General features: G+C 45.9%; 1 protein-coding gene across 1 annotated transcript in view; it reads left to right on the forward strand.

Moving 5' to 3' along the window:
- Window positions 1–9,598, forward strand: part of LOC139026830 (plexin-A4-like) — a gene marked incomplete at both ends in the record, with an annotated part of 9,723 nt that extends 125 nt beyond the window's left edge. The window contains 2 exons of the mRNA XM_070442100.1: window positions 5,998–6,151; window positions 9,495–9,598. Coding sequence (XP_070298201.1) covers window positions 5,998–6,151; window positions 9,495–9,598 — 258 coding nt within the window. The remainder of the gene's footprint in view (window positions 1–5,997; window positions 6,152–9,494) is intronic.
- Between the last annotated feature and the right edge of the window lie 1,829 nt (window positions 9,599–11,427).

Raw genomic sequence — 11,427 nt, forward strand, 5'->3', positions numbered from 1 at the left:
TGAGTGGTGACCACTTCGCACGGTCAAAGAGTGGTCAAAACACTACTTCCTCCTGGGTCCTGTCCACTAGGCACGAAAACAGAAAACCTTTTGAGACGGAAAAATGTAATATTGGCATTCTTATTGGACATCTTCAGATAGCGCCTCCTCCGTTTTGAAATGTTTTCTCTCATTTCGTGCCCCACTGAACCTGACCGGTCTAAAATGAAAAAGAAGTGTCTGGCACAATGACCGATATTATTGCATTTTAGTAGGCTTACAGTTACTATGGTGACCAGAAACCATATCAGYATACAATATACCATCATCTGGTATTGCATCCAATGACTGAATGAGCGGTCACATCAGAAAAATCAGATTAGGAGGAAAACAGGAGACGCCCAACCATTTTAGTGGTCCAATGAACCATGTCATAGTTGAAGGTATTGATGTTGTGCCTCACTAACACGGTTAAGCCTGGGGAATCATCTTTAGCCAATGGCCATAACGTAATTATCCCCTCATATGTCACAGGTCCTTACAGATCTGTCCATCAAGGCCAGGGTTTCCCCTAGCATTACCTCATGCCACCTAACCATCATCTAATCATCTGTATATTGCAGCTGTGTTCTGTGTCTGTCTATCTAGACAACATGTTATTATCGTTGGCTTCCAGGCTTCCACAGACTGTAATGATCAGTGATAATGGGGGTTATATAGACGCTGTGTAGCTGCTGCTCTGGTATTGTTCATGGAATGACTGGGGTGATGCTGTTTTGCTGGCACTAAAAACCTGGCCTCGTACGAACCATCCTGGTCTCGCTTCACTGGAACAGAATGGAAGCTGGCGAGATCAGGATGGTTCGTAGACGGCTACTGAAAACCCTCCCGCTAGGAGAACATAACATGGTTATAACAATGAAATAATTTCACTTCTGTTTTTGCCCACTGGGTGGGTATTATATATTCATACTGCATACCCTATCAGCTGATCTGATATTTGTGTATGGAATCAGCTGGGATTGTGTTGTGTTGCTGGCACTAAAACACCTCTCCCTCCACACTAGAGGTGTCTACCGGTCAGTCTGCTGTCTTAACACCGCTCCCTCCACACTAAGAGGTGTCTACCGGTCAGTCTGCTGTCTTAACACCTCTCCCTCCACACTAGAGGTGTCTACTGGTCAGTCTGCTGTCTTAACACCTCTCCCCTCCACACTAGAGGTGTCTACTGGTCAGTCTGCTGTCTTAACACCTCTCCCTTTACACTAGAGGTGTCTACCGGTCAGTCTGTGCTGTCTTAACACCTCTCCCTCCCCACTAGAGGTGTCTATGGTCAGTCTGCTGTTTTAACACCTCTCCCTCCACACTAGAGGTGTCTACTGGTCAGTGCCTGCTGTCTTAACACCTCTCCCTCCACACTAGAGTGTGTACTGGTCAGTCTGCTGTCTTAACACCTCTCCCTCCATACCTAGAGGTGTCTACTCGGTCAGTCTGCTGTCTTAACACCTCTCCCCACACTAGAGGTGTCTACTGGTCAGTCTGCTGTCTTAACACCTCTCCCTCCACACTAGAGGTGTCTACTGGTCAGTCTGCCTGTCTTAACACCTTCTCCCTCCATACTAGAGGTGTCTACTGGTCAGGTCTGCTGTCTAAAACCTCTCGCTCCATCACTAGAGGTGTCTACGGTCAGTCTGCTGTCTTAACACCTCTCCCTCCACACTGAGGTGTCTACGGTCAGTCTGCTGTCTTAACACCTCTCGCCTCCACACTAGAGGTGTCTACCGGTCAGTCTGCTGTCTTAGCACCTCTCCTCTCACACTAGAGGTGTCTACTGGTCAGTCTGCTGTCTTAACACCTCTCCCTCCACACTAGAGGTGTCTACTGGTCAGTCTGCTGTCTTAACACCTCTCCTCCCACACTAGAGGTGTCTATTGGTCAGTCTGCTGTCTTAACACCTCTCCTCCCACTAGAGGTGTCTACTGGTCAGTCTGCTGTCTTAGCACTCTCCTTCCACACTAAGTGTCTACTGGTCAGTCTATCTGTTCTTAACACCTCTCCTCCACACTAGAGGTGTCTACTGGTCAGTCTGCCTGTCTTAACACCTCTGCTGTCTTAGGTCACTGTATGACTGTATGAGTCTTGCTGATCTGGGCAGCTCCTTTGAGGGACGCTGTGTGTGTGTGTGTTTGTGTGTGTGTATGTGTGTGTACTCTCTCCTCCTCCACCTGTGTTTGTCGTGTCAGTAACCCATCAAAGCAGGCCGTAGCCTTTCCCTCTTATCTCCTGTGTAATCCCGCCGCCACCCACCAGGCGCCAATCAGATGAACTGTACACAAACACTCCCCAGGACACTAACCCTTCTGTAGAATCACACCACACCTGGTTATGGTGAATAACAAGTCTGGCCTGGTGTTTCTGGCGGATAGGGGTGACGGCAGAACATGTACACCAGGTTCTCTTCAGCTATGTTCATGCTTGGAACTAAATTCCGTTTCCGTGTGCTTGGCTGTGTGTGTCCGTAGGACTGGACTGCAGAACAGTACTGCAATCAATGCAATATACTGCATCCACCTGTCCACTATGACAGTGGTAGTCAAACTTTTTCAGCTGGGACCCATTTTATCCTCCGGAATTTCTGGGGAACCCATTATTTTTGTTATATTTATTCATGACCCCACCCCACAATAATGACACAACCTTAAATTAGATTTTTTAACAAGTAACCTTCAATTCATTACATTTTCATGTCTTATTATAATGAAAAACAACAAAAATCATTCCCTCAATCAAATTAATTTTTCAAAAATCTTTCTCAATAATCTGTGCTGTTATTTTAGACCCCCCACACCCCAAAAATATATTTTGATGACGACCCACTGCAGTTCCCCCCCCAAACTTTGAATACCAACGATCTACGGTGTCATTTCAATCCCATTTTATACGTAATGGGGATATGAGATTGCTTTTAATCTCTGCTGGCCAAGTATATAAACGTAAATCAGGAGGGTAGGTAGTAAGACTACTCTCAGCGTACTGTCTGAACATTCAGCTCCAGGGTGTAATAATAATAATATATCATATTCATGGAGAGCGAGAGTGTGTAACACACACACACACACACACACACACACACACACCCACACACACACACACCCACACACACACACACACACACACACACACCACCACACACACACACACACACACACAACACAACCACACACCACACACACACACACACTGCCTTGGCGTTTTGAGAGTGTTTAACCTTTCTCTACGGAACAGATCTCCCTCCAATTGATTGGTGAGACTGGGAGGGCAGGCAGGGCCAGTCCTTGACCTTTTCCGTATTAAAATATTTGTTTAAAAAGATAAGCTGGAGCCCTCTACAGAGGACTCTCAACACGTAGAGCGATTTGGCTATTGAAACTAGAGTTTCTCTCATAAAAGCATTGATGTGTTTTTTTCCTTTATTTGCCCATTAGCGTTTCCTCTTGCATTTGTTTTAGAGTATCTCTGATTGTCTGTAGATATAACAGCCATCCTATAAAGACTTCCTAGAGCAGGTGCTAGTAAACTCACCAGATCGCTCCCTGTTGAGATAAAATACAATTCTAATAGCTTCCACAGAGGAGGTCTGGACTCTACTGTTAGTGTTATTACAAGTATATTGCTGTAGGTCTGTATTCACATGCCTCCAGACAGAGAAGAGAAGATAATGACTTGTCACCAGGCTGCTTGTCTCTCACTACAATGAGAATTCAAATATGCTCACAGCTTGTGAAAATAGATGTGTTCACACATTGTAATAGGATTCCAAAAGGCATATGAAAATCTCACACTCTGTTCTCAGTGGATGACAGTCATAAGATAATCATGTGTTTATTACAGTATAATGCATCGTATATTCAGCTGTCATAATCTGCCACAGTCATACTAATCAAGGAGGCGTGTACAGTATGCATCTAAATGAACCCCCCCCCCAGATCAACATCCTCCTCTTTATGTCACTATGGCACCAAGCCAATACGATCTATCACATCATATCCTCCACGCGAGACACAGTGTATTAAGGAGAGACGCGAGAACCTATTTCTCTCCATGTGTGTGTGTGTGATTCAATTGACACGGAACACAGCTTATTTTCCTACTCATGTTTAGGCCCGGGCGGCTCGGGGGCCGCGACTGCTCCAAATGTAATTGAAGAAACTTGCGCCACATTGCTCCTTAAAAGGAAGAAGGAATGAAGTGGGAAGAGGGCTGTGTCTCTGACCCAGGCTGCGTGTGGCTCCTCTACAGTAAGGGAAGCTCCTGTATCTGTACGGTGCCGAGCGACAGCCTAAAGACTTTTCATTAAACACTAAACAGCAATATAAAAACAGTCCAGGTCAGCCCTCCGCACCGTACAGGAGCTTCTCTGGCGCCGTATTATAAATGTGCTGCGGCCAAACACAGAAGGATGCAAGGCCTCCTCTATTTGCCACCTCAATATTTATTTTTGGTCTTGACCCCATTCATATTTTTTCTCCCCTTTCTCACTTGCTCAAGGAGACTATTATTCTACTCTGTCAAGTCTGTCAAGTCCCCCCCCCCCACTCATCCTCTGCTCTTTAGAGAGAGAGCAGTTTACGCAGCACTATCAACAACAGGAATCTACATCCTTCTCTTCCTCATTCCCTCCCTCCCTCCTGCCTCCTTGCATACTTGTTTCACTGTTTTTTTCTTTTCTCCTTCCTTTTCTCATCCTGCCTCTTTCTTCCCTTCATTTCTGCCCCCCCCCCCCCCATACCTAATTTCCTCTCACCTTCCTCCTCTCCTTTCCCCTAGCTCCTCCCTCCCTCCCTCCTCCCCCCTCCCTCCACTCGTAGATGTGGGATGTGAAATTGGCGCGGCCTGCCGCAGGGCATGGTGGGTAGCCCGGGGGGACAGAGCAAGGAGGGCATTGGCCTCCAACTGTTCACCAGATGACAAACAGTCAAAGAATCGCCAGCGGCTTTGTAAAACACAGAGCTGATGCTCAACAAACATGTCCTGCTGTCTTCTTCTCTCCTTGTCTTTTTATTTCTATCTCTCTCCCTCTCTCCTCTCCTTCACTCTCTCTCCCTCTCCTTCACTTTCTCTCTTTCATCTTTCCCCTTCACTCTCTTCCTTCACATTCTCTCTTTCACTCTCTCTCCTTCACTCTCTCTCCTCTCCTTCACTTTCTCTCTTTCATCGCTTCTCACTCTCCTATCAATTTCTCTCTCTCTTTCACTCTCTCTCCCTCTCCTTCACTTTCTCTCTTTCACTCTCTCTCCCTCTCCTTCACTCTCTCTCCTTCTCTCTCATGTCCATGAGTTGATGGATGGGTGAGTCAGCGAGAGCTGTAGATGGTCCTCTGGACAGGAAAGACTTCCTGCCTCTCTGAAGACATCCTGTCATGTTGATGTTTCTGTTGTGATATGCTAATATAGGCTGCGTCCCAAATGCCAGCCTTTTTCCTATATAGTGCACTACTTTTGAACCAAGCTATATGGGCCACCTGATCAACAGTAGTGCTCTACATAGGGATCAGGTTGCTATTTGGGACACCAGAGCCTATACTGATGTGTGATGTGATGTAGGGTGAACTGCTACTCACTGAACCCTCAATGTTGTGGCTTCATCACGGTATGGTATGTCTACAGGGGATCCTTACCCCCAGCTGTCCTCTTTTCCCTCCTCTCTCCCCCATCTATCCCTCCACCATCTGATGACACGATACATTCATCTATCCCATCGCTGTATCTCTCAATTCTACTAATGGAATATCTCCCAATTCTCACGCCATTTGAGTCATTTAGCAGACGCTCTTATCCAGAGTTACTTACAGTAGTGASTGCATATATTTACCTACTGATCCCCCGTGGGAATCAAACCCACATCCCTGGCGTTGAAAGCGCCATGCTCTACTGACTGAGCCACACAGGACCGCTCCACCCCCTCCCTGTACTCCGCTCTTCTCCCCTGATGTAACCCCCCTCTGTCTTCTCCCCACAGCTGATCCTGGAGGCCCATAACGTCCCAGAGTTGTCTGCAGGGGTCAACTGTACCTTTGAGGACCTGGCTGAGATGGACGGTCTGGTGGAGGGGAACCGCATCAGGTGCAGCTCGCCTGCCGAGAAGGAGGTGCCTCGCATTATCGTAGACAAAGGTCTGTAGCATAAGATACCTGACTGATTACAGACCAATCAAAGAGCTCGGTTTTTCTTTTGAGTATGTCTTTTTATTTTTATTTTTTTTAGGTGGTTTACATGAGTGTATTGACACTAATGGAGGTGTTACTGATGAAGCCAAAACACTAACTAGTTTAAGTATGAAGCCAAAACACTAACTAGTTTAAGTATGAAGCCAAAACACTAACTAGTTTAATAAGTATGAAGCCAAAACACTAACTCATTAAGCCAGGGACCTGCTAAATGTGGGAACTGATTTGCGTCTCATTTGGGTCTTTGTGTGGCCTGGGGTTCCGAGGGCTTACGTTCCCTGTTACCCATCGTAGCCCGGAAGCCCTCGGAGCAGCGCCCTAGGACGTGTTTAGTCATCCAATCAACCGTCGTTACAGAGCGCCAGGGTTTATTTACTCTCTCACCGAGGAGGTATGCAGTCAGAACAGACAGAGACATGTGAGACCCCAACAGCCCTGAGCGCGGGCAGATCACTCCACCTCTCCGGGACTCATTTCGAAGGCAAAGTGAGGGGAGGAGCGGTTAATTAATCCGCTGTGCCAAAAAATGCTTTTGACAGCATTCATTCTCCGAGATAAGCTTCCTTGTCCCTCTCTCATCCCTCCGCTTCTCTCCTCCTTGACGTGGTTGGTTAACCCAGGTATAATTGAAAAGTGCATCACATCTGGGCGGCTGTCTGGAGGACTGGTAATCTTTCATAATACCCAGACGTCTCCATGTGGAGATATGAAGACGCTGCCCGCGCCTCAATAGAAGCAGGGGAGTGCTAACGCTAGCTGCTGCTACACATTGGCTACGCTAACGCCTCCTCAAAGTAGTAAGGGAGCGCTAAACGCTAGCTGTTGCTTTACGTTGGCTAAGCTAACGCCTCCTCAAAAGTAGTAAGGAGCGCGTAACGCATAGCTACTGCTTCACATTGGCACAACGCTAATGCTGCTAAAGAGAAAAGAAGAAGAAAACCCCTGATTGTTCCTCCTACAAATACTCTGCAGATGTTTATTTGTTTACCGCATTTAGCGAATCTCTTTTAAATACTTTTCTCTACCTCAGTGTTCATAGTGAATGAACAGGAGCTGAAGAGAAAGCTGCTAGCCTAATGTTAAGGTGGGAAGGACTAAAGGTCTTAGAAGAGAGACAAAGGCCATTCACATGGACACTTTCATTTTAGTTGATGTTGAGCCTGCATATCCCAAATTTCTCTATGTAGTGCTTTTGGGCCAGAGCCTGGTCAAAGGTAGGGAATAGGTGCCATTTGGGACCCAGTCTAGGATAACCATACACTAGCTAAATTAGCAGATGACTGGCTTTTTGGCAGGCGGCCTCGGGTGGGTGAGAGCCCAACGGTGGGATTGTATACAGCCTGGCATGAATAATAACACCTATAAGTATTGGGAGCGGGCAAGCAGACCACCATGAAATTACAGGGCTGAGGGACCCACTGAGGCCTAACACACACTAAACCCCTGCTTACAGTACAGAGTGGGACACACTTACAGTACAGGGGGGGGCACTTACAGTGTACATGGGCTATTACGCAGGGTGTAAAACACACCACACCAAACTCCGGACTCAATCATCACTACACACACACACACACACACGTCTATTTTGCCTTTAGGAAACACCATACTAAGGGGTATGGATGGAGTGCCTCATTAGGCAGCCATCTTGTTCAGGCAGTGTCAGAGAGAGAGAGAGTCGAGGGGCCCTGCAGGGAGGGGTAGTGAGCTAGTGATAGCAGCCTAGCAGGCATCAAGGTAACATTTAGGTGCTCTAATTAGGACAGATTCATTGTCAGCCACACTTTACTATGATTGATGAACGATTCACCCCTTTTGTTAGAGAGCGAGCGAGCAAGAGAGAGAGAGGGGGGGATAGGAAGACAGGAGCAACACAAAGGAAAGAGGAAAGAGAGAGAGCGGTGAGTGACAGAGAGAAGAGAGAGGAACGGAGACGAAGACCGAGCGACAGAGAGAGGCAGCGAAGAAGGGTAGAAAGAAGACAAGAGTGACAGAGAGAGGGAGGAGACGACAATGTTCTCTTTGTCTTTGGGGGAGGACATGTCTGTGTCGGGCCTGTGAATTAAACATGGAGTAGTCCTTCATTAGGAAGCCAGACAGACAGGACAGGATAGCAGAACAGACTCTTCTCTGTAGACACCTCCATTAACAACACAGTCCTTCATTAGGAAGCAGACAGAAAGACAGGAGCAGACAGACTCTCTCTGTAGACACCTCCATTACACACACAGTCCTTCATTAGGAGCCAGACAGAAGGACAGGAGCAGACAGACTATCTCTATAGACACCTCCATTAACACACAGTCCTTCATTAGGAAACCAGACAGAAGGACAGGAGCAGACAGACTCTCTCTGTAGACACCTCCATTAACCTAGAGATCTTAGAGTCAGTACATCTCTGATATAGTAGTGATATAATTCAGACTAGAGATACTAGTCAGTTACATCTCTGATATAGTAGATATATAGATTCAGACTAGAGATCCTTAGAGTCAGTACATCTCTGGTATAGTAGATATATAATTCAGACTAGAAGATACTGGTCAGTACATCTCTGATATAGTATATATATAATTCAGACTTGAGATACTGGTCAGTACATCTCTGATATAGTAGATATATAATTCAGACTAGAGATAGCTGGTCAGTACATCTCCTGATATAGTAGATATATAATTCAGACTTGAGATCTTTAGAGTCAGTACATCTCTGATATAGTAGATATTAATTCAGACTTGAGATCTTAGAGTCAGTACATCTCTGATATAGTAGATATATAATTCAGACTAGAGATCCTAGAGTCAGTACATCTTCTGATATAGTAGATATATAATTCAGACTTGAGATCTTAGAGTCAGTACATCTCTGATATATAGATATATAATTCAGACTTGAGATCTTAGAGTCAGTACATCTCTGATATAGTAAGATATATAATTCAGACTAGAAGATCTTTGAGTCAGTACATCTCTGATATAGTAGATAAAGACATAAAATCAGTCATCCCCTCCCATTTGGTTGAGGTGCTCTGGGGGTAATCATTAGTGCACACCTTTGCAAACAGTTAAAAAACATTTTGCAATGGAAAACATTTCACAACAACAAACAAGAGTTTTATACGACAAATCAGAATAGGGTCTCTCTCCGTTATGTTCCATGGTGCTTCTCTTTGGTTGCCGTTTGGTTCCGAGTTTTGGTTGCTAGTGAATACATCCCAGGTAATGTAATATGTTAGAGTGCGTCCAACCTGCTCATAGTGTTTTCCTCTGTGTGCTCGCCTCCCTCCCAGGTGATCACCAGAATAGTTCAGCTCTCATCCTCAAGTCCAAGAACGGGCCTGGTCTTTCAGCGCAACACTCAGCTGTTGTCTTCTACAACTGCAGCGTCCACAAGGTCGAGCGTCTAGCATGTCTCAGTTACAGTCAGCATTAACACGACTATATGACACTTTTTTAAAGGAAGTGTTGGTGAAAATGTCATTATAAACTGTAACATATCATTGATGTTTGATACCCATAACTAAAAGAATATTAAAGTAATGTCGTAGTGACATAGTGTAGAAGTATCGAATTATTGACTCAAGAATTTCACGTACTCATCAGATCATTGTTTGGGTTATGATTAGGCTTGTCTATGGAAAGTTTGCCTATTAGGAATGTATTGCCTTTATTGCTCTCTCCTGTCCCTCTCTCTCTCTCTCTCTCTCCTGTTCCTCACTCACTTCTCTCTCTCCTTCCTCTCCTGTTCCTCTCTCTCCTCTCTCTCTCTCTCCTCTCCTCTGTTCCTCACTCTCTCTCCTCTCTCCTGTTCCTCACTCTCTCTCTCTCTCTCTCCTGTTTCCTCACTCTCTCTTTCTCCTCTCTCCTGTTCCTCACTCTCTCTCTCTCTCTCTCTCCTGTTCCTGCACTCCTCTCTCTCTTGTTCCTCTCTTCTCTCTCTCTCTCTATCCTCTCTCTCTCTCCTCTCTCCTGTTCCTCACTCTTCTCTCCTGTTCCTCACTCGTCTCTCTCCTCTCTCCTGTTTCCTCACTCTCCTTCTCCTCTCTCTGTTCCTCACTCTCGTCTTCTCCTCTCCCCCTCTCCTGTTCCTCACTCTCTCTCTCTCTATCTCCTAACTACCCTTCGGTTTCTCTCATCCCTCTCTCCTACTCCTCTTCGCTCTCTCTTACTCCCTCTCCTCTCTCTTACTCCCTCTCCTCTCTCCTACTCCCTTCTCCTACTTCTCGCTACTCCTCTTTCCTTACCCTCTCCTCTCTGCCTATTTCTTCTCCTCTCTACCTCTTCTCCTTTCCTCATCCTTCTTTTTTCTTCCTCTCTCCTACTCTCTCTCTCCTCTCACCCTCTGTCCTACTTCTTCTCCTCTCACCATCCTCCTTCTTCCTCTCTCCTCCTCTCTTCTTCCTCTCTCAGGTGTTTATCATGTGCTGAGAAAGCCCCTACCAGTGCACTGGTGTAAATACAGACACGACTGCACCACGACCCACGCACCTGCTTCCTTCCAGGAGGAACGCGTTCAAAGAAGCCAGAGGTTAATTTCAGAGGTCAAGGGTCAAGTGTAAACGTTTGTTGATTTATGATTGTCTCATGGCTATTGACTTCAGAGATGTAGCGTCCTCATTGGTTCACTTTGTGAATATCTTAATAATACAGCGCGTGAGTGATCATGTCATTATAAACCAGCAAACATACAGTATTTAGGATTAGTTCTATACTTCCTGTATATCTCATGTAGAAGCAAAAGGAGTCAGCTACACGTACCAATACTTCATCTGGATATATCATGCTTGTCTATGCTTATCCTGCCAGTCGCCCAACAAGATGATTACAGACTCACCAATCTAATAAAAATGAAACATTTCCTTTTCGCTCCCAGCCCTATTCCCAATGACAGCTTATTTCATGTGACATTCGAATCAATAGTATTGGCACTGGCCCTTTCCCTTTGAAGGCACGGCATCTTCTACTGTGTAGCTTGAATGAGCGTAACAAAAACGACCTGGATTCTCTCCCTGGCACCACACTGCCTTGAGGGTGTGTGTGTGTGTGTTGTGTTTGGGAGTGTGTGGGAGTGTTGTGTGCTGTGTGTGTGTGTTTGGGAAGTGTGTGGGAGTGTTGTGTGTGTGTGTGTGTGTGTTGTGTGTTTGTAATGGGTTATATGGTGTTGAAGGAAGGTAAATGGCAGGAGGGCAGCATGGGGAGGAACTGTGTAGTTAATCTGCCCTC

This window comes from Salvelinus sp. IW2-2015, unplaced genomic scaffold, assembly GCF_002910315.2.
Source record: "Salvelinus sp. IW2-2015 unplaced genomic scaffold, ASM291031v2 Un_scaffold5959, whole genome shotgun sequence".
NCBI classification, from domain to species: Eukaryota; Metazoa; Chordata; class Actinopteri; order Salmoniformes; family Salmonidae; genus Salvelinus; species Salvelinus sp. IW2-2015.